The following is a 25,470-nucleotide window of genomic DNA, read 5'->3' on the forward strand; positions in this document are numbered from 1 at the left end:
ACTCATTTCACTGCAGAGCAGATGTAAATATAAAAGGCAAAAATTCATTTTCAGCTTTCATTTGTACTTGTAAAATTAAAACCTGTGCATTGTCACTTTTATAATTCCCAAAATGTGTGTAATGTTTGATGGCGAATAAAATATCAAGGTACAGTTTCAACCAACTCTTTATGCATGATTGCAAAAACCTCCCCAGAGGAAGGTGAAAATCTACAAAATACAATACTAGTAAACTTATTGTCAGTAAAATGTACATACATTTCTAGACAGTAATGTTAAATTTGCCAAAATTGCCAAGATTTGACAAAATATCTAAGATTTGCCAATATGTCCAAAATTCCTAGTATAAATTGCCAATTACTTACTACCTAGCTATTCAAACACACTGCTTATCAAAACGTACATTTATTATTGTTGCAAATCTGTATAATCAACATAACTACTGTACATATATATCTTCCAATAAACTTTAGTGAACAAACTGACTTTGTTATGCTTTTTGGCCTTCAGATATCAACATTCTAAAAATAGGACATGGGCCGCTTCACCGTATAAACATATCCGCAGAATTACAGTTGCCAGATTCTAACAACATGCGTAAATATCACACAACTACAATTACTAAACAATCTGACATGGGACGGGAATAATTTTTACGTACGGGAGCACGTTTTTCGTGGCGCCGCCATATCTTAACCAATACCGAAATCGTCATGGGAAATACCCAAAATCCAAATAGAAACAACAAAACTACTAGAATGGATAAAGAAAGTGCATTATGAGTTTTGAGGTATTTTGCTAAGTTCTGTAATTCTTTTACATTTGTTACATCAAAAAGTTGTGGTAGTGTATATTTACATATGCCTCTATATAGTCAATATTCAATCTTTAACGCAATCAAAACACTGTTCAATCTTTATATACATTTTTTTCTTGAAAAATAGTATTTTTTAATTATTTTACTGATATCAGAATAACATGATATATTTTGGTAACGACGCTTTTCTACATAACGATTGTGCGAGAAGTATTTTGGAAATTTCTTTTGAGATGCTCTTTTAAAATTGGTTTTCTTAAATAGTATTGTAAAGCAAAATCGTTCTCAAGACATGAGTAAAAGAATCCTTTTGAAAATGTTCTTATCTGTTCAAGACAATCTTGTTTATATATATCCAATAACCTTTGTTTGATTATACACTAGGAGTTGCTATCTATATTATCTGTTTGCCAAAGGTAACCTAAACCTATTCTTTACAATTTATCACACATACATCATTGTGGTCTAACATTTGTTGATAACATGATTTCAAAATACAATTTTAAATTTCTATTAGTTTCAACCAACACTTAAATATTCTTTTTTTTTTAAAGCAACAACGGGTATTCACCAAGTTCTAAGTAAACCATAGTATTACAAGATATTTTACGTATGCCAAGTAAACGTTCAACGTCAGGCGCTTTTTATGAAAAGCGGAAGGAGGATACCGGAACATCCACGTTTTCGGAAATGGTGGCATCCGTTGAGAAAGGCTATGAGAATTTCATTCGCGGTGTATCAGAGCAGTATACCGACGTATTCTGGCGTACGGATTGAAACTAATCTAGGTAGGCACTCTTGGCAGTCAAAGCCCGCATTTTAGTATACATAAATATTCATTAGATATTATATATTTTATCCAAGTAGGTAGGTGGGTGTGTTGGGGGTGGGGGGGGGGGGGGGGGGGGGGGGGGGGGGGGGGGGGGGGGGGGTGGGGGGCTCGCCGGTACCATCTCATAAAGTTAGATATTCGATAATTTGGCGAACACAGGCGGTATCTATCGAGTAGTTTCACCCATGACATGATTTCGATATTCATGTTTGATAAGGAATACCAATGCTGTAGCATGGCCAAACTGTCGTATGTCTGGTCCATTTCATAGACAAGTATCTACGAATACTGTGCCAGTCCGTCCCTTTATCCTCATACGCAGTATTCAAAGAATGGAGGAGAAGTCCTGGGTTTGCTGGGGTGCACACAGCGCAAAGAGAAGAGATACATGCAAACGTTTCATTGCGCAGATATGAGCATTTGTGCGCCATACCATCAGGTAAGCACCCTGCTGTGTAAAATTACCATAATCGGTAAAAACCTACCTTGACATTATACTTCGCAGCCTAGGATCAGGGGGTCGAACGTCTCTTGGTATGCGAATGCATAACTTGGCATACGAAGCAAATATGGTGTAGAAAGTTCCGCTTCGAGCATTCGATGCATTCCAGGTTAACCGCACTGCCCTAACCTTTTGTGATATTTTTGTCTCCCCTTCTTTTCAACCCATTCTTTTTACATTTACATAAAAGGGTGAAGGTCTTCAACTTCTTATGACTGTTTTCTGGAACGTTTGGGACGGTGTTGGACCGGGTAATTAATATGGCCAGAAGGGATGACGCTTCCTTTGTTTTAATTGGGATATTTTCTCAAAACTTATCCAGTTTTTGGGCGCACGCAGTGAGGCTGTGTTACACTCATTAATATTAGTTAAAAATTTGAGGTTATTATTTCATATACATGTATCGAAATAATTATATGTCTAGTGGTAGGACGTAATCAAGGATTTATAAGTGACTCTATATACGTCCTCGGAAGTAATACAAGAAGAAAAAAAATACTGAAAAAAATCTCGTATATTTAACATATGCATACATTATAGATGTAAATACCTGATGCATTCCGATATATTCATTCCACCTTCCACATACTCTCTTTAATGTTTACAAGCTATACATTATTTACACTGACATATAAATATGATGTATATTAATGTTTGCCACACATTGACATTAATTATAAATATTGTTACATGAACGAATAACAGAAATGAGAAACCAGCAGCTAAATTCAAAACACAATTTACTACAATATTATACAGAGATGGATTACAATATCTAAATTAATTGGTGATAGTACAAGAGTAATACGATGATTTAAAGTGTTACTTATCTGTATGCGAATGTCCTGATATAATCCTTGATCCTTCCAGGTTTCAAATTAACAATAATCACAAATCCACGAGGAAAATGAATGTCCACAGATGATTTGTAAAGTTCCAGGGAATATGAATAAATCTACACAAAGTGTTGTAATAATCCACAGATAAAGTCACAATAGCTCTCCCAATAGAATCTTATATGGCGCTGTACAATTCTTGATATGTCTCATAACAGGTCTCATTACAGTTCTGATTAGCCTTGGACAGCTGGAGTATATATAGCTAAACCCTAATTCAAGGATATTGGAGAACTTTCTACTTCTAGAAATATCTAACTAAAAACAGTAAACAAGTAAACACACAGAACTTTCTGGAAATAGATAATTCTAGATCCCTACTTATAATCAACATGTTAACAAACATGTATGTTTATACATGATAATATTCTAGAAAGTTCTAAATTAATGATATGACCTTTATAGGGTGTATTGATAATATAGCTATAGGAGTTATCTCCCTTATTTAATAACCACATGTATTTAGTGTCATACATAACAATATCATATAGCTAATATATACATCCACACACATACAATAACAACTAAATATAAGGCTTTTATGTTGTGAATAATAGTACATAAACGAGCACAGTAAATGTAGGAGATGGAATGGAGGAGGGAATAACACAAATTTGAAGGTTTTAAATGAAACAAATTATATTATAATGCACTGAATGTTAAGGAAAGGAATCGACGTCAGGATTAGAAGGAAAAGAAAAGAGCGATAGCTGAAATTCATGTGATAATACACTAAACCTGATCTTCTGGTATGTTTTAATTTTCCGTGTTTTGGGGAACAATATGACATTCAAACATCGCGGATTTGTTTATCATAAAAATGTATTGGTTTACATTAATTTTTATATGAAAATTACCAAAGGCAAAATAGAATTAAGATAATTCATCTAGAAACAGTATCGTTATTCGCTATTTCGCAGAGTGTAGCATATGGCCATATAAGTAATCTTCTTGATCTAAAAATATATCTTGTGATATTAAATAAATTGTCGGAAAAAAAACCCGGTTATGCATATTTGTATCAATAAGGTAATGAATCGTAAACTGTCCATATATGCGTGTCTATAAAAAGGAAATGACTCTTTTGAAAAACGTTTATAAAAGGAACTGCAACATGAGCATTTTGGTAAGTCTTTGAACTTAGTTTTCATCCATTTATTATATTTGTTATATGTTTTATACCACCGATAACATTGTACAGGTGTACTAGCGAATGCTAATTTAACATACATTCATTTTATAGTTTTCCTCTGATCAGCTATTTACAAACTTAAGCCTAGTTATTATGATCAAACATATATACAATAGATATTTCTTCGGTCAGATAAAAGAATAGAAAATGAAAAGCGAACAATAGCTTAGTTTTAATAAAAAAAATTCAAAAGGAAATACATGATGTGACTCACATCAATAATATTTAGCCTGCGATATGTTTCTTTTTGGATACGATTTAGAAGTTAATATAAAATATCAAACAAATATTACTGGATTTGTATTTATGGGATAAAGAAGTGATTTAAACCGTGTGGACGAAAAAATTGTCAAATTTTCAAGGCGATCTGCCCTTTTATTCAGACACAAAACGAACACGATTACATAATATGACACGAACAGTAAAACGGGACAATGAAAGAAGACAAACCCTTCGGCAAGTGGCAGCCGAAGGCCGGATCTACCAAAAAGTAGCCATGCTGTTCGGCAGACCGCTACAATATGTGGGCGGTAGCTGGAGAGCATGCCACGTGTGACGTCAAATCTGTGGCGAAGTTTATATGTAGTGCTCATTTGTATAGCATGCAAATTTAGTCGCCTGTATTTCAAACATTAGTAGGGGTTATTAGGTCTATTAGCCATATGGAGGTATTATTAAATGTATTTTAGTATTCCCATTAATATGTTGGTCTCTAGAATTGATATTTAGTTTGTCTTGGTGATTGATTCCTGTTTTACAGGGTTTATCTGTGCTGGTGAGCCTTGTGGCTGTTGGCCTTGGACAAGATGATGAGCCTGCAGCAATCAGGCTGAATAGGACGTGTGAGATCCCGGTGAGCGCCACCGTGTTTCCTATTACTGAGTTCAGGGCCAACACTACATCTATGGTCAGGACCACCAAATCTGTGTTGAAGTTATCCAATAAGTAGGTGATTTAAAGATAATTACAAAGTGTTGTTTGTTTTTTCATCGTAATATTTTATTTTTCCTTAACGAACGTACATTTTCATTGGTTAAACAATTACTTTATCATACTATTATTACGGCTAGTGTACTGGGGAAATAGCTCGTAAAGTCCGTGAAAAAGGATAATTCAAAGATCAAATTTTCTATATATTGATTTATTACAGTCGGGTGCGAAGTGGAGAAATATCTAACTTTACACTTCCAAACCTAGGTCTAAGTGCGAATATACAAGTAACAATACAAGCCAAATTCAACATAGAGAAAAAACAACGCAGAGCAGTAAGATACGTAAACAACAAATATCACGACACCAGTTCAGTTACAAACATGATCCGTCAACTCAACTTGCCAACATTACAGACACAACGGTTGCACGTTGATATTTTTTCTACAAAATAATACACAATATAGTTGCCGTCGAACACCAGACCTTACTTATACCAGCAGATCACAGGACCAGAGACTCCAAACTACACTCCTTCAGACAAATATCTGCTAAAAAGGACACATATAAATACTCATTCTTCCTACAAACAATAACACAATGGAATCTCCTCCCTGTAGCAGCAGTTCAATGCAAGTTACATTGGAGGACTTTAAAGCACATTTTTCTCACATAGCCCTTGAAGTCCCCATGCATTAGTTTAGCACACATCTGTTATCTTATACTAAAACACAAACTAATTCCTTTTAAACTCTTGCACCTCTACATATCCACCACGAGATAATCGTCATTTTTGACAGCGGCGTGTGTTAACGAAGAAGGACACAAACTGATAATATACAGAACATACAGGAACAAACATGTAAACAGCGCCGAGTCTAAACGTGATAAACGTGGAATGTGTTACAATGAATGTCAATTATTTATCTGATGGAAAATAAGGCGTCTATTCGATTACGTTGTTAAATAACACTCTTATTAGAGTTATGGTGTTTACATCTATAATGTCGTAAAGAAATATGAGCAATACAGACCCTCTGGGCCTCTTGTTATGTCTATAATATAGTAATGAAATAACATGTTATTAGATTGATGGTGTTCATGTCTATAATGTCGTAATGAAATAACACGTTTACAAGATTCCTAGTGTTTACATCTATAATGTCAAAATGAAATAACGTTTACTAGATTTCAAGTGATTATACTTCTATAATGTCGTAATGAAATAACACGTTTAATATTTCTTGTGTTTACATCGATAATGTCGTAATGAAATAACACGTTAATATTTCTTGTGTTTACATCTATAATGTCGTAATGAAATAACACGTTTACAAGATTCCTAGTGTTTACATCTATAATGTCAAAATGAAATAACGTTTACTAGATTTCAAGTGATTACTTCTATAATGTCGTAATGAAATAACACGTTAATATTTCTTGTGTTTACATCGATAATGTCGTAATGAAATAACACGTTAATATTTCTTGTGTTTACATCTATAATGTCGTAATGAAATAACACGTTAATATTTCTTGTGTTTACATCGATAATGTCGTAATGAAATAACACGTTAATATTTCTTGTGTTTACATCTATAATGTCGTAATGAAATAACACGTTTACAAGATTCCTAGTGTTTACATCTATAATGTCAAAATGAGATATTATTTTACATGTTATTTACCAAGAACTAATGCTATTATATATAACATATAGGTAAGATAAACCGACAAACAATGAACCTTGCTGTAAGGAACCATCCCCCCGCACTACATACACGCTACACACCATTTAAAACAAAAATGAAAAAATAGTTAATCATATCTATTATAGAGAAAAATGCATACAATGCGTATTTGTAACTATAGCTAGTGCCATTTAAACTTAATAACAGGAATAATTTTACTAGAATGTATAGGGGTACCAATCTTTAATTCTACAACTTATGGAAATTGATAACGACCCCAAAAGTATTTTCGAGTGAGAGTGAGAAACAACAGCCTATATTTTTATATTCCTTTATATTTGATTCCTCCCCTAGGGTAAATTATATAAATATATTTGTCCACGGTGGACAAACACTCCCTGATGATAACATTAATGAACTGTATCTCCTTCTTACCAGTGAGGGGTCCCCTGGTCTTGTGGAGGCCTGACAGCCAGCCAATCTCACGATAGACGAACCAACTATCCAGATAGTTTAAGGATGCCATGAAAAACTTTGCCAAAATTAGTATTTTGGATTTTATCTGATTATAGAGCATGGATATATTAACCGTATTTCAAGGACTCTATCTAAAAATATCTAAAGATAGACCAGAGTTCTAGCTAATATTATAAATCAATCCCAAAAAACTAAAATTTATATCAAATACTAAGAATTTAAATCATCTGAATACGAATTTAAGACCTGTATGTTCCAGTTTCCACCTGATTTCTTGATTTCCTCCGAGATACCCCTTTTTGCTGCATCAGTGGCTGCCCCTATCCTAAAACTGTGAGACCGATATAGCCCAGTGTGGATATTACAATATTCTAAGGATGATGTAAGAATTACCGAGAACTGATATCTTGTTAACAGGACCCCATTCATGTGAATAAACAATTGAGGAGTGGGTTCTACTGAGGGGCGCATGCTCAGATAATATTCCATTGCCTGAATGGCACAGATATGAGGTTGCTGAGACTTTTTAATCACTAGTGTGCTGTTGTCTCCCCTTTGATCAGTCTTTGATTCGCTGATTGTCAATTCCCACATACTATACCATTAGCGATCAGGGCAATATCTCCTAACTGTAAAGGATTTGTGAAGCCAAAATTCTTTTTTGATAATACGTCAGAATATGGCTTTGGATGAATGAAAAATAAAGTCCCATCCAACGAATCGCCTAGCTTTTAGCGCTATCGGTTGGTTTTGGTCGTGATTTACGGGTAGTATCGACTAAGGTTCAGAAATAATGAGCTACATGTAGGCGGTCACGTGGTCTTGTACATGTGATGTCACAGTAGTCCGCGGCTACACAAGGTAAGCCTAATATAGTCCAGTAAAAATACGAAAAATAGAGGCCTAACCTCCAAATAATTGCAACAAAATTTGTTTTCTGCTTCTTGGGTTGGAGTATCTTAGTATTTTACCATGGAGAAAGTCGCCAAAAATCATATGTTCGGAAAGTCGTTTTTTCAACAACCGAAAAATAAGAAAATATAAAGAAATCACACTTTTGACCACTTTAAAAGTACAATATCTGCTTCTTTTGCAATATTTGAAATATGAAATCGGGTATATAGTAAGACAAACTTTAGGTTAGTACAAATAAGTTGAAATGATACAATAATTTCAGTCAATCCAAGAAATAAAGATTGATGAAAACGGCTCAAAACCTTTTGGATTTAGCTACCATTACCATTTTTGTTCTTTTTAGATGCAAACACTTATAAAATAATACCCTGAACAATATTAGTTGATGTTTTATGTCTTAAAGGATTACTTTTTCTTTGATATTAATGCATGATCGATAAAACATTAGATACAAAAAACTTAATATTAACCTGTCAAGTTGACTGATCGTGCCGATTTGAAGTGTTTTTATGCTTAGATTTTTGACAAAAAACCTATTTGGGTAGCTAATATTTTGGAAAATAAAAAGCAAATGCTTTCAAATATGTTATATCCTTTTTTGTATATTTTGTACTTGTTATTTTCATCATTTGTTGTAAAAACGGTATACATATGGACATCCTATTTAGTACTAAACACTTCCTATCACGTTAATTTTTACTGAATACCAAAATATGTCCAAGTCCATAAATCTGCAATACAAAAATCTCAATTTTTCGAATATGCTTTATTCGTTTGTCATAAAATTTTGTCAGTAAATAAATCAGAACTGTGATGATTTTCAGCTATAAAATTGAAATTGAGCTCTTGTTTATTTCCTTTATCTCATTGAAAATTGTGTAACCCCCATCCGGTTCCATTATGGAAAAATGAAAAACTGACCTATTCAAATATTTGACCAAAAAGAAACTTCAATCTCACTTTATGAAGAACGCTACATTATGGTGGTAATATCTGCCAAAGAATTTTGCAATCTGATAAGTCACAAAATAGATATTCACATTTTTGATTTTTCAACTTAAGGACTTAACCAATTTGAGAAGTTTACTCAAATTGGCACTAAATGAGGATTTGATCGACCTCACGTCTTTTATATTTGGGGATTTCTTGATATAGTTGTCTCTTTTAGATGAGAATAGCCTACATATTAAACTATCTAAACACTTGAGACGGTACTTACTGAATAATTCTTGAATAAAAAGACATATTCAATTTGGACTTAAAAACATCCTTGAAAAAGGCCAAAAGACTAACTTTGAGCAACCATGTTATCTCAGGTAGTGAAAGTAAAATGTTTTACTTTTAAATCCTTTAATCAACAAGTTTTATTTTAAAAGATTCCACCAAAATGAGTATCAATGATATTGGTGATCGATAATAACAAATCTTTATCCTAACAATCCAACAAAAGCATATTTGGCTGTTACAAGGACATCATTATGTAATTTTCTTGATGTCATACTTTTTCCCTGTGTTGATTTCAACTTATGTTTTTGGCATTCTGTGCTATCCTCATAACGTTCTTGCCATAAAGTAGATTTTCTAGTATCTCATGACAACCATGTAAGTTTATATTTGGCTTCAAAGTTCGCAAATTATGTAAATATCCCTATTTTCTGATTTTTGGGGTGTCAAGAAAAACACTTTCCCAAATTTTTTTATGTGGCGACTTTTTTTCTTGTATAAAACAAAGTCAGATCTGTATGAAAAACACAGAAACAATTATGTTGCAATTATTTTGGGGTAACACTCTATCTTTACTGGACTAATACTATATATGTATACAGCACACATACGTATATGTTAAATCTACAATTTGAGTTTTTCAAGTCAATGGTTATTCTAGCTTTGTGATGTAGATATTTTCAGTTTCAAAACATTCCATTTACACAATTTCAAACATTCAAACAAGCATATATCTAACTTTAGATTAGATATTCAGTCCAATTTGATATAATATCAAAATGATGTTCGGATCAGTCTGGATTGGGATTTAGATAGCATATTATATAAATTTCTGTGTAATAAAAACAGCACAATGTAACACTATCTTTTTACGAGTAAAATCACAAAGATAAGCATGAATATATCTAGAATGCATGTTTTTATTTCAAACTTCTGACATAACGATGAAAACACGGCACAGTTTTTGAGTAAAACTAAAATGCGGACGGTTTTCAGTTATGTTATATTGGAGTAACAGTATCGAACTTATACCGAAAATGATATGTATATCTATATTGTTGCCTTTATCCATAACATAACGTTTACTAAAAAAAAAACCAGAAATACATCAATGATATTTGTGATATATGTTTATAAATTACAGTATACGTGCAGATTTAAATTCATTATTTCAAAATTATACTAAATCCTTGAAATAGTATATTCATTGTCGACCGTTTTGTATATCATACCGAGATTTAATAGTATGATATATGAACATTTATCGTATAATCCAAAAAGTATCCACATAAAGTGTTAAAATAAAAAATGAAATTATTTATATACAGGCATCATGTAAATAGATATAATATCGTGTACCTTTTGAAAATATACTTAGTGATACTTAAATAAGTATATTTAGAGTGGTAATGCTGTAACCCTTCGTGTATGACTATACATGTAAATTGATTCGAAACGGTGAAAATACATGCTTAGAATTCTTACTATTATCTTAGAAATTACGGACGATTGCTTTATGCGACGATTCCGTTATTGCAGTACTTGACTGGAATACTTTTTAAAGTTAAACCTTTAGTTTAAATAGTTCTTATAACAATTTTTGTTTCTGAATAAGTCGACTTCAATTATTGTTTTACCCGTGAAATACATATAAATATGTAATATATATTCGTAGGTATGATCAGGGATATTTTCCATTTGCTTTTACATCTTCATTTTAAAAATGGAGGTGACAATAAAAACCCTTGAGCATAGATGTACGGGGTTTCCATAATTCAAATCACAATCCAGTTAACGGATGTCCTAATTGACCTGATTGACAGTAAGACAATATAAAAGCAATACCCGATATAGTCCATCGACTAGCAAATTGCTTGGTAATTACAGGTGAGTTCGATGAATGGCGTTGTGTACAGGTAAACAACATCCTGGTCCAGGTATTACATAACCATCAAACCAAAGGTATGGCTATAGCTACTTATAGATCTATATCGGTTTATCTACTCGGATATTGTCTGAAAAGATAGTTGTTTTGCTTAATATCTCAACATTTTGATCTTTATAATATCAAAAATAAATTTGAAACCCATTACAACATTGTTATAAATGTATCACAATTAATTCGATTAGCAACACACAACACAATGTTTGTAATGATCAATCATCGGTGTTTTTTCCACACTTTTAGTTATTTACATTCGAGCCAAAGTTATTGTACGACTAACTTTACTCAAAAGTAATCATAAAAAATAGTTGATCGGCTTTTCATGTGACCGTCGATATAAGTAGTAGCACATCAGTTATAGCACATTTAGCCATTTGAAATTTCTGATTAAAAAAATTATGTCTCTAGCCGCCATGTTAGTATATGTGTAGTGTATTTGTTTTCTCGACGTTGATTGGTCAATTAATTTCCGAGAGCCAATCAACGCCGAGAAAACAAATGAACTACACACATAGTTAGTTCATGTCAAATAGCTACGTTGGACAAATGGGTTGTATTTAGACTTGAACTAACTAACCGGTAAGTATGAAGATGAAGTGTTGACTTGCTGTGGTTTTTGAGCTACCCATTAGAGTTCTGGTGTGTCTATCAGAGAACACCATGTACAGTGTCCGACCTGTTGAAATCAGACTGTTTTCCGAAGTTTTCTGATACCTAGTGACATTTATACGGCATGCTATATATTATACCATATACCAAATTAAAGATAAATTATCTGGCTGTCGATTGAGAGTACTCCCATCGTCACATTGTATACGGGTTTTTAATAATCATGCTTTTTTCTTAAATTGGGTATTGTTACAAGGCCAGCCGAGTTATGGATTTGGTTTGTTTATTTTTTTACGTCCTATTAACAGCCAGGGTCATGTAAGGACGTGCCAGGTTTGTTGGTGGAGGAAAGCCGGAGTACCCGGAGAAAAACCACCGGCCAACGGTCAGTACCTGGCAACTGCCCCACATGGGATTCGAACCCGCTTCCCAGAGGTGGAGGGCTTGTGGTAATATGTCGGGACATCTTAACCACTCGGCCACCGCGGCCCCCCCGAGTTATGGACCTTGACACAGTATTACATATACATATAGAAAGAAAAATGTCTTTAAAGCCAAACGCCTGTGGTTATAGTAGTGCTATAAGCCACGGACTATTATAACGTCACTTCCAGTTTAGGGCTAGAAAATATGCATAATCTGGCGGTGAGAAAATTTGACCTCGATATCGACGGATTATAAGTTATTCCGGTCGCGCGCGACACGGAGAGGTTTCTACACGTGCTAATGAAGCCATTTTCAGCATAAACTGAATCCTTTAAATCCTTTAAAGCTCGAGAACCTGCAGATTTCCTCGTTATAGCTGTGATCTCCATAAACCATAAAAAGCAAGGGTGACAGCAGCTGATAGCACTAACATAAGTTCTAATGGTAGATGCCGATCGCTGTCGTAGCGATAGAAAAGCTATATAATTGCATAAATATTTTATAAGCATTGATCATATTTCGACGAGCCCACACATTGTCAGATACAACTCAAATTGATTGAATGCATTTTGATAATTTGACCATGTTCCCTTTGCAAATGAGTTCTCTAGAGGCAAGTCACCCACGCATTTAAATCTCATGGGTAGGAATCTCTGCTATTAGAGGATGTGCGTTTGGTGATAGGAGTCTAAACTTTTCCCACTGTTGTCGAGAAATAGCATCGGCAATTACTGTTGGCGAGAAATAGCATCGGCAATTACTGTTGGCGAGAAATAGCATCGGTAATTACTGTTGGCGAGAAATAGCATCGGTAATTACTGTTGGTGAGAAATAGCATCGGTAATTACTGTTGGCGAGAAATAGCATCGGCAATTACTGTTGGCGAGAAATAGCATCGGTAATTACTGTTGGCGAGAAATAGCATGGGTAATTACTGTTGGTGAGAAATAGCATCGGTAATTACTGTTGGCGAGAAATAGCATCGGCAATTACTGTTGGCGAGAAAAAGCATGGGTAATGACTGTTGGTGAGAAATAGCATTGGCAATTACTGTTGGCGAGAAATAGCATCGGTATTGGCGAGAAATAGCATCGGCAATTACTGTTGGCGAGAAATAGCATCGGTAATTACTGTTGGCGAGAAATAGCAAGGGTAATTACTGTTGGCGAGAAATAGCATCGGTAATTACAGTTGGCGAGAAATAGCATCGGTAATTACTGTTGGCGAGAAATAGCATGGGTAATTACTGTTTGCGAGAAATAGCATGAGTAATTACTGTTGGCGAGAAATAGCATGGGTAATTACTGTTGGCGAGAAATAGCATGGGTAATTACTGTTGGCGAGAAATAGCATCGGTAATTACTATTGGTGAGAAATAGCATCGGTAATTACTGTTGGTGAGAAATAGCATCGGTAATTACTGTTGGCGAGAAATAGCATGGGTAATTACTGTTGGTGAGAAATAGCATGGGTAATTACTGTTGGCGAGAAATAGCATGGGTAATTACTGTTGGCGAGAAATAGCATGGGTAATTACTGTTGGCGAGAAATATCATCGGTACTTGTATTAACACGACCAGGTTTATGTTCTGCTCTTAATACGATATTGAATTTTAAGCAACTAACTACTATGCTACGGACTAAAACCATAACCAGGGGGTCTATAGCGGTTTGCTTTTTAATATACGGAACAGCACTTTTTAATTTTTTTAGCCTTTTACCCAAGATATCAAGGGCTGTTCTAACAGGAAAGAGTTGTAGAAAAGTAATGTTCCTAAGTTGCGATGTAGCCTCCCACTAATGCGGCCACTGACCAAAAGCCCATTCCTTTTGAAAATATATACTAAAACCCTACACACTCCCCCTGCACTGTTAGTGAAAAGTTCTAACATACTGCTTGGAGTCCAGAATTTTTTGGCATCACTAATACCCCATTATATTCTGAATTCCAGCCATTCATTCAGGTCAGCCTTAATTTCCTGTGTCACCCTAATCATATAATAGGATTTTTTGATCCCCTTGTAGCATCAATAAGCCTTCTACAGAAAGCCCTTCCAGGCCGTACTATGCTACATACAAATTGGAGGGAATCGAGTATTGATTGGAGTTGCTCTAATGTAACCTTTTTTGATGACCGTAGCTGGAGGATTTGTTCTCTGAGATTTGATAATTTTTCTAAGGGCAAACGAAGTAACAATTTGACCGTGTCAAATTCAACCCCAAAGAATGCTAGCACAGTACATGGGCCTACTGTTTTATTCGCCGCTAGGAGCACTCCTAGCGCTGGAAATACATCCTTAATAGGCCATGGGCTAGGAGGGTCCCACATGCACCCCCACCAACCCCCCAAACCTCCGAACCAATATTTTTCTTAACCCTTATAACCCACTGATCACAAATCAAAATGTTAACATTTCATAAGTTGGGATGAACTTCCAATTATGACGTCCTCAAAATGGCCACCATCACGAATTTCACTGAAAATGAAAAATATTCATATCATTCACATTTTCAACTGAAGTAGACAAATGAGGTATCAAAATGATCACAACAGAACAACAAGTGCATATCAGGACCAAATAATCCAATATATGTAGCGATTTGTACGTAAGAAATTAGAAAATAAGATTTTAAACTCAAAAATGGTAATTTTTCAGCAAATTTTTCATATTTGTCTTCACACAGCAAAAATGTTTCCCAACAGCAAATCATTATTCGTAATCAGTTTTTATTTAACTCTTATCAATCAATAAATCAATAAAAACACCAACAAAAATATATATATAGAAAAGCAAAAGAGAATTATTGATATACCCTCATTAAATTTAAAAAACATGCTATTTTTCGAACTCAAAACCGCTGACGTTGACCAGCGTCTCAAAAATAATTATTACAGCACAACACCTTCTGATAGAGTAACAAATGTAACCTAAGCCCGTGTTTCCGTTTATATCAATTATCCAGAACGTTTGTGTCTTTGAAAATGAGAACATTCATTGTTTATTTTCTATGCATAGCATAGGCAAAATGTTAGATGGTTACTACAGTGTCACATATTTCTTTCACTGGTTCTTAATGATAACCATTATCATTGTGCGTGCTTTCTCGCCTCACTGCTCCATCCACTGAAGAGACTCGGCATGTCTGGTAGCTGGTATTCCAAATTATCAGAATAATCGAGATATCAGTATCAAATTCGTCGAAAGCCATAGCGTTGTCTTCAAAGTCGATGAGCTGATGTGACAGTACATTACCAGTGTTGTTCTAGCCTGTCATCTTTCATAACCCATCCTTGGCCAGAGTTCATATCAGGAACAATAGGTTCAGAGATTTGGGATCTCCCTCAGATTCTAACATATCGTATATGCTGTTCCAGACTTCTTCGGCATAATGGAAACTACACCAGATCCAAATTATTCGAATGGTGGAATTGGTTCACCTTAGCACATAGCTCTATAACTTGTATGAAGTAACATTCATTAATCTCATGGACCCTCGTGCGACCATAAATGACACAGGTGATATCATCGAGGTCATTAATGAGGCCATTAATGTTAAATGTTTTTCATTGGTCTGACTTTTCCCACTCCCTTGAAGGTGCTGGTTGTGTCACATCTGGTGTATGCGTAAAGAGACCATTGAAGAGTCTCCAGAAATAAAGTTTTCTACAGTGCTTTTCAGACTTGGCAAATAGTTGACCTTCACTGCAGACCTCATTTATGACCTCACCTGTGCCATCTATTGTCAGTGAAGGTTCACAAGAATGAGGAATTGTGCTTCATACGAAATAAGGAGAACCGGCTCATACGAAATAAGGAGAACCGGCTCAAACCTTCGCAGAATGTGGATCTGATAGTCTGGAACATCATATACGATATTTGAATCACTAGGTTGGAAACAGGAAGAGCTCCTACATCCCTGAAACTGATGTTTCTTATGTTAACTCTGGCCATGGACGGTTGACAAGCTACAACCACGATGGCAACCCGGTAATTCAATGTCACATCAGCTCATCAGCTCATCGCTATCGAAGACAAAGAACTAGTGAAAGAAATATGTGACACTGTAAAGTAATCATCTGACATTTCCTGACGTTATACACAGGGAATAATACTGGATGTGCTCATTCTAAAAGGCACAAAACGTTTCGGAAAGTGTCATGGTATTAACGGTATGACAGAATAACCTCAGTTTTAATTTGATACCATATAGCTATTAGTTGGCATTTTGCTGTAATAATTCAGTTTGAGACGCTACTAATGTACAAAATTTCGAACATGAAAGTGAATTATATTGAAGTCCCACTTTGATATTCAGCCAACCTAAAATTCTTTGTTAAGATTTAAATTTTCAATAGCCACTGTTATATTCAGGAAATTCTAAGACACTAGGAAACTGTAGTGTCGGCGGTTTGGAAAAAATACACAATCATATGACCTGTATACGCAAACGGTGATGCTTTGTAAACCAATTGATGGTATAACAATAATTCTCTTTTGCATTTCTATATATTTTGTTGTTGTTTTTACTGATTGACAAGAGATCAAATTACTGATTACAATCAATAATAATTATTGGGAAATATTTTTGCTGCATGAAGACAAATATGAAAAATTTGCTGAAAAATTACCATTTTTGAGCTTAAAATCTTATTTTCTCACTTCCTGCGTAAAAATGACAACATATATTTGGTTATTTGGTCCTGATATGTCTTTATTGTTCTATTGTGGTCATTTTGATACTTCATTTGTCTACTTCGGTTATAAAAAAAAATGTAATAAATATTTTTCCTTTTTTTATTGAAATTCGTGATGGCGGCCATCTTGATGACGACATAACCGGAAGTTCATCCCAACTTATGCAATTTTAACATTTTGATTTGTGATCAGTGGGTCATAAGGGTTAAGAAAAATATTGGTTTGGAGGTTTGGGGGGTGCATGTGGGACCCTCCTAGCCCATGGCCTATAAATGATTGCACTCCGTCTCTACACTGGGAGGTACCTGCTTACCTCCAAATAGAAAATCATCTGAGTAATGTAATTGCGCTAACTCTACAACCTCTGGTTTCCCGCACTGGCCATTCTAAAATAGTCGAAAACTTTTCAAATATGGCACAACTAATGCTTGCCCCCATTGGGAAACATTTATCAAAATAAATTTCAACTCCAACTTGAAAACCTAATAAATCCAAATCCCCCGATGAAACTAGCAATAGTCTGAAGACTGATTTTATATCCATTGTCCTAGCAAGGCACCTGCACCCGATGCCTGTACTAGCTTTACAGCGTCATCTGTGCTAGAATACTTGACCGAGCAGGTATTTTCATCAATAAAATCATTGACAGATTCATCCTGAGGGACAGAGAGGCGATATATCATTCTGAAATCCCCCTCCTTTTTGAGAACCAAATCTAGAGCGGGAAATTCAAAGTGTTGGCAGAGGGGGGTTAAATGGGCCAGCAATTCTCAAACAGTTTGTAAATTATTCGTAATGTTCGTTAAGTTTTTAGGTCACCTGAGACGAAGTCCCAAGTGACCTTTTCTAATCGCCTTTTGTCCGTCGTCGTGCGGTGTGCGTCGTGCGTCGTGCGTCGTACGTCGTACGTCGTCCGTCGTGTGTTCGTAAACAATTTACATTTTCGACTTCTCAAAAACCGCTGAAGCAATTTCAATGAAATTTTGCACAAACCTTCTAAGGCATAAGGCCAATCAAAATTGTGAATTATATGACCCCCACCCCCCAGGGGGCTGTGGGAGGGGCCAAAAGGGGTAAAATTGACTAAAATTTCAAAAAAAAATAAAATAAAATCTTCTCCTCCACTCACAGATGTGGTAGAATCAAATACTCTTCATAGATAGAAAGGTCTCAAGGCCCTCAGGTTTCCCCCTGGGGAGGGGGTTAAGTTTACTATAGTTTATATAGTGAAAACACATTTTGGAGCATTACTTGGTCATTTATAATAGAAAATTAGTCAAATGTAGTCAGAATTATCCCTATGAAATGGCCATTGAATTCTATTAACAAATTTTCCATGACTGACTCCCAGGGGCCTTAGGGGCGGGGCCAAAAGGGGTCAAATAGGCTAAAACTTCAAAAATCTTCTTCTAAAATTCTGGAACTGGTAGAATCAAATACTCTTCATAGATGGAAAGGTCTTAAGGTCATTTACAAAAATTGTGAATTATATGACCCTGGGGTCTCATGTTTCCCCCTGGGGAGGGGGTCAAGTTAACTATAGTTTATATAGGAAAAACACATATATGAATGTTTTTTGCTTATTTTTCATAGGAAATTAGTAAAACTGGGTTAGAATGTTTAGCCTGAGATAGCATTTTATCGTCATAACCATATTGGTCCTGGCTGACCTCCAGGGGCCTTAGGGGCGGGGCCAAAAAAGGGTCAAATAGGCTAAAACTTCAAAAATCTTCTTCTGAATTCACAGATTTGATGGAACCTGATACTCTTCATAGATTGGAAGGTCTTAAGGCCCTTTACAAAAAATGTGAATCTCATCGCCCTGGGATCTCAGATTTTCCCCTGGGTAGGGCGTCAAATTTACTATAGTTTATATAGGAAAAACACATTTATGAACATTATTTGCTTTGTTTTCATTGGAAATTAGTCAAACTGGGTTAGAATTATTAGCCTGAAATAGAATTTAACACCATATCCGTATTTGTCCAGGCCTCAGGCCGACCCCCAGGGGCCAGAGGGGCGGGGCCAAAAGGGGTCAAATAGGCTAAAACTTCAAAAATCTTATTCTGAATTCACAGATTTGATGGAACCAAATAATCTTCATAGATTAAAAAGTGAAATTTATGAAATGACTGACATTGACTGACTTCTTATTTGGTTTTGTTGTTTAACATTGGCAAAGCAAATTGGAATTTTAAGCATAAGGTTTGGTAACATAATACACTATCAAAATGAAAAACAAAAAATAAAAATTCTAAAAGGTTCAACTTTAAAGTTTATTCTAATTCGTAAATACTTTTTACAGATTTGAACCAACTTTGTAATGCTTTTCTGTAGCAGCATACAGGTGACCGTCAAGGCCTCTTGGGCCTCTTGTTTGAAAATCTTGGTAACCGAGGACCACTGTACTGTATTGGAAAACCTAATTCAAAACCCTCTAATAATTCATGTGCTATCTGACTAGGGGGATTGCTCTTTTTTTCTAATAGGACGACTATTATCGGTGATCTCCCAAGGGAATAAAGCATCTACACACTTACTGGTTATGGTAACCAGGCGGTCCCTTTGACATTCGTTTACACTTAGTTTGGGTATGTTGTCCTCCACATAATGCATATGCATGTTTATACGTACATTTTGTACCATAAGAACAGTGTCATTTCATGTAATTCCAATAGTATTCTGGGGGTGTTGGTACGAAATCCACCAGACTTTTTCTGTGCCCCCCCCCCTCCTCCTCGCCCTTCCCCACTCCCCCCAGGTCTGGTATTGTTTAGCTCATTAACCCCACCCTGCTGGGAGGTGTTTGTGTTACCATACTGTTTTTGATTGTCAGATCGAATCTCTGAGTTGTTACAAACAACAACCATAGCTCGTTATCTATCAGTCTCCCAGAGGAAGAATTATTGAATTGAAAGATGGCCGTTTAATGATGATAAATGATGTTATATATGTTGTGCTTTATAAAATCAAGAAATGGTTTCCTTGTTTAGTATAAATAGTCTTGGAAAGGGAATAAATTCCTCCTCAATGATTCTTTTTCAAGAAATACATCCAGTGTTACTCTGAGTTTAACACTTTTGAAATGTTAAACTTGGTTGAAACTGTTAAAATCGTATGTTTGTATTCTCAGGGTATTCAAACGCAGCGGTGCAAATAAACAGAGCATCAAAGAAGGCGAAGCAGCTACCGCCGTGTAAGTGCTAATCATCTTGTTTGTATTGTTTGTTTGAATTATACAACGTGTCAGCTCCATTTAAAAACTATTATCAGTCACATTTTGGATTATCAGGAATAATATATATTCTCTTCATGATATCACTATGAATGTAAAACCCAAATATAAATATTCAAATGAATTTTCGATACAGACAAATTAAATACGGATGCTCATAGCGAACTGCAATTAACTTAACGTCGTACTCTTAAAGGCCCACTACGTTTCCGAAACGACTTTTGATTTTTAATAAAATGGGAATGTTAAACGAGTTATTTACTTACCGTTAATACTGCACTTACCATCACCTTCCAAACAACCTAATTTAAATAGATTCAGTGCTAATTTATATAACTCGGGTCGTTTTATGTTTTCTGTCGTCATCCTAGTTACCGCGCGTCGGTTGCTTATCACTGCGCCAGACGGCAAAACAGCGAAATGAATTTTCACTGTTAACATAGATTACGCAGGGAATCTTGCATTAAGTCTGTGTTATAACATCCTCTTAGGCCATTGATATACTTTTTTCGTGTAGTAATATTGTTTTTAAGAAACTTCATTTTTTGTGTTCGTAAAGGTAGTGGGCCTTTAATTATTTTCCCTTTATTATATGTTTAAGTCACTCTAGCATAAGTTAGAAATCTTCATATTTCCGAAAGCTGACGTTGCATTTAGAGTATTTATCTTAGCCAGCATAACAAAAACTAGTTTTATGAAATATTTCATAAGTTAACATAGGTTTGTAAAGTATCGGACGGAAATTATGCCGAGAAAAGTTTAACCAACTTGTTACCTTACAGAGATATAAAGACCTGGGTAAGTAACACCGAGGGTTGGGTTGACCTGTGTCCAGAGAAGCCGACCCACATCCAGCCGCGACATTGGTTTATATTTGGTGGACGGTTATGTCTAACACCACTCCCCTGGCGTAACTTCAAATACCCCACAATGCAGTGTGTTTAGTAAGTGTACAAAAAGGATCATACAAATCTAAAAGCTTCCACCTTCCTTGGCCTTCAGTCGCAAGTATTGGTTTTTGAAAATATCACAAAATCACATAATATAATAGGACAGTAGTTTACAAAGAAAATGTTCTTTTTCTCTGAATAAACATGTATCATCCCAACGCCACATATATTCTAGTTGGTCAGCTGAAAATCTTGATAAACATATTCTTAAAGATGTATTCTTATACCTTAATTTCTTGATACTATTTTTCAAATTCTAAAAGAACACAACTTAAAATTGCATTTTGTGAACCATTTGTCAATATTTAACACATTGCTATCAAATGATGGGCCATTAAAATCACTTTTCGAGTTTTATGGTGATACGTCTACATGTTAGCAATGCGAAACGATTAGGTAACGTGTCTTTCCATGAAATATCCCTGGAATATCATATATATACTTTTTTGGTCCGTTGTTGTGCATATTGTATTGTGGACATAAAGGATAGGGATATTCTACCCGAGGGTCACAAAATGTAGTAAAACCCGAGGCTTGCCGAGGGTTTTGCAACATTTTGTGATTCCGAGGGTAGAATATCCCTATCCTTCATATCCACTTATGAAAGAGTATTTTTCTTTCATACCCCGCATAATATCCCGCCATTTTGAAATAAATTCGAAGAAAATCACGACTGCAAGTCAATTTTCCACATTTGAAAAGTTACGTGTTGTTTTCAACACAAAGGCGGGGTTGCAGAATCCGCCCACGCGCCGATTTTTTTTCAAATTTTGCAGTGTAAAAGGTCTAGGAACATAACTACTTTTTATGTGCTTTTTATTGATTTTGTATGTTTTAAAAAGGCATAAAGGGCCTAAAATGATGTTTTCTAAAATTACTTTGGGTATGTGGCAAGGGGACCCATTGTGTCCATCTTTTGAACATAATTTTTGTTTTTTAATTATTTTTGTTAATAAAAGATACTTCATTCTATATTTCATATCCATTTATAATGATATTTACGAATTATTTTTACGACGAATTGATTTTGAAGCAAAAAAAACTGAAATTTTTGTCAGGATAAAAATGGAGGATATTGGGTTTGCTCGAAGTATTTGGCATGATATCAATTTTGTCCACACTTTTAAACCATTTTAAAAACATGCTAAAGGTATAATTCTATAACAGACACATTTTCAAAAAAAATGAAATCCGGGAAAATAGCCTGTCATTGGCTGAAATGTAACGAGGGGAATTTTCTAATAAATCTATATTTGCCCTAGTTGACCATTAATTTAAAATTGATCATAGACACCATAATAAAACTGGCAACTGGATATGCTCTTGGGTGAAACAAATAGTTTCTCTTTTCATATCAGAAATCAAATGATCATTGAAAAGAAATATGTTTTCGTCAGCAGCTTAAACGCAAAAGATACAAATTAAGATTATTCATCTCTCTTATGTAGATAGAACCTATTTTAAATTGAATTAAAAATGATTGAAAGAGGGAAACAGAGTTAAATGTGATTTTCAAATAAAACATGTATAATTTAGAAATAATACCGGCACCTTAAAGGCTACAATCTTAATTTTGAGCAATCAGACGGCTTTTATTTCGAAACAATGTATTTAAAACTGTTACTATCTCATTCGGCATACTCCATAATCGATATGTACCAATTTTCACTAAAACCTAATAATATGTAAGTTTCAACCAATCAGAGACCTCCATTTTGTTTCCATGGCAACCAATCTTTTAAAAAGGGATTCCATGCTGTTCAGCATATTTTATAACCCATATATACCAATTTTCACTTAAATCTGACAATATCTAAATTTCAACCAATCAGAGGCCTCCATTTTGTTTCCATGGCAACCAATCTTTTTGAAAGTGTTACCATGTTATTCAGCATACCTCGTAACCTCTATATACCAATTTTCACTTAATTCTGACATCATTTAAATTTCAGCCAATCAGAGGCCTGCGTTTTGTTACCATGGTAACCAATATTTTAAAAGGTGTAACCATGGTATTTAGCAATGAAAATTATTACTGTACACTGATTTTTACTTATATCGGACTCTGGAATCATAAACAGGAAATGTATAACTAGGTATACTAACAAAGAAGCGTCCGTTGCTACATGCACTCTCTATTTTTAAGTCACTCAAAACTAGTTTTCCCGGATTTTAATTTTGAAACTAATTTACAAATAGACAGAAGATGTCTTGGGAGTATTTTTAAATGGGGGTAAAATTGTGGACAAAACCAGTAACAGGGTGAAATGAGATGACAAAGAGCAATGTTTCGTTTTCGTTTTTTTCCAAAAAGTGTTACTTTTTCGTAAAAAAATATTATTTCAAACAAAGTTTTTCGTTAAAAATCTAAAAGAAATGACTTAAATATAAAGTATACAATCTACTCAAATGATTTATGAATAAAAAATGTTGAATATTTAACAAAGGCTAACCTTTTTTGGCATATTTGTACAGGTAGTTTTAATGAAAATGACTACAGAGAATTCAGGCCATTTGGGCCTTTTTAAAATCACAAAATGAAAAAAAAGTGTCATTTTAAAGGGACAACTCGTAGTACTTTCAATATGCAAAGTTTCAAGAAAATTGGGCTGTGGGCAGTTTCTATGGGATTTTTAACATAAGCTTGAACACCACCTTTCGTTGATTGCATCTTTCATAGTAAAACCAGTCAAGTTTGTGAAAAAAATGTGAAAATTTTACCGAGGAAATAGTACTTTCGTTGACGCCGTGACGTCACGAGGATTTATTGCATGGGTAGCCATGCAATACAGCCTCAGGCGACATGAGTGTATTGCCCTAGACCAGCCAGTATTACACCCGTAGGTATGAAAGAAATTTGCATATTTAGGCAAAAAATATTATGGCTGGGATTGGTGAGGAGTCTTAATTTTTAATTTTTGAAACACTAATAAATGTTTTTGCTGTCCAGAGGGTCATAATCTAGCTCAAAAAATTTGAAATGAAACAATGATTTGGTAAATGTTTCAAATATGCATTGATTATATTTAATTACATTCTCTAAAAGTGCTTCAATGCAGAAAAAATAGCAATAGGTGAGCAAGTTTATCTTATTTCTGAACATAGCAAAAATAAATGGTGTTTTTATTTTTAAAAATCCGATTAACACTTATCTCTGATTTTGACATTTGCAGTTTGTTATCACTAATAGACAGTACTGAAAGTGTCTTTCAGCTGTTTTATGTAGTTTCCCTTGGTCCCTTTTGTTGGTATTCCGTTTTGGAGAAACCCCACAACTATACCGGGCACCATTTTAGATTTTATCGGTGAAGATTATTAATTGTATGTTGTGATTCAGGAATTCAGAAATACTCAAAATCTTTTGATCAAGTCAATTCATGTTTACATCTACTTAGTATAACAGGAATTCAGAAATACACCAATCTTTTGATCAAGATCAATCCATGTTTACAACTGCTTAGTTTAACATCAATGAGAGACGACCATCCATTTAACTGCCAATTGTAATATTTTCCGGGTATAAATATTGTAACTTCTACAACAGTGGTGGCTATTAATGTCATATAAACAAATAATACTGCAATGATCCAGGTGATTTGATGTAGTTAGACTAAAATGATGTTTGTTCTATTTTTCAGTCGATCATGTCAGTTAGTTAGACGACCATTATTTTTCTGTCGCCCGGATGTACGAAGAGTTTACACAATCCCGATTTATTGCTTCAACACATCCACAGGGAAATTCCAGAAGGAGAAGTTTAATATCTACACGTATCGGTATTGTACGTGTTGTAGATATGGATGTCCAATATCCGACACACTAACACGCGGCTAGAGATCATCAGTGTAAAGAAAATGATAATAAATTAATATTCATTAGACAGAAATTGTTTCTTATACTGAAATCATATCTATCATATAACTGGCCCGTCCAGCCATGTCATACGGCCATGTTATAATATCGTAAGTCACATGTGTAAAACCATTATCATGTCGTCACATTTAGTTTTGACGTCATAATCTAATATATGACGTCGCATGATTGTCTCAATAGACGGAAAACATCACACCCGAGCCGTGTTAAAACTTTTTATATAGAGACGAAATTAAAAGTTTTACTTATATCGCTTGTA

General features: G+C 34.8%; 1 protein-coding gene across 1 annotated transcript; it reads left to right on the plus strand.

The window, feature by feature from the left end:
- Positions 1-4,161: 4,161 nt before the first annotated feature.
- Positions 4,162-25,183, plus strand: LOC138336520 (uncharacterized). The gene is made up of 7 exons (XM_069286027.1): positions 4,162-4,173; positions 5,000-5,184; positions 5,390-5,504; positions 11,930-12,000; positions 20,287-20,349; positions 21,171-21,332; positions 24,977-25,183. The coding sequence occupies exons 1-7, from the start codon at positions 4,162-4,164 to the stop codon at positions 25,170-25,172; spliced, it is 804 nt and encodes a 267-aa protein (XP_069142128.1). The 3' UTR covers positions 25,173-25,183.
- The last annotated feature ends 287 nt before the right edge of the window (positions 25,184-25,470 follow it).

The sequence above is a fragment of the Argopecten irradians genome, chromosome 12 (genome assembly GCF_041381155.1).
Source record: "Argopecten irradians isolate NY chromosome 12, Ai_NY, whole genome shotgun sequence".
In the NCBI taxonomy this organism is placed as follows: Eukaryota; Metazoa; Mollusca; class Bivalvia; order Pectinida; family Pectinidae; genus Argopecten; species Argopecten irradians.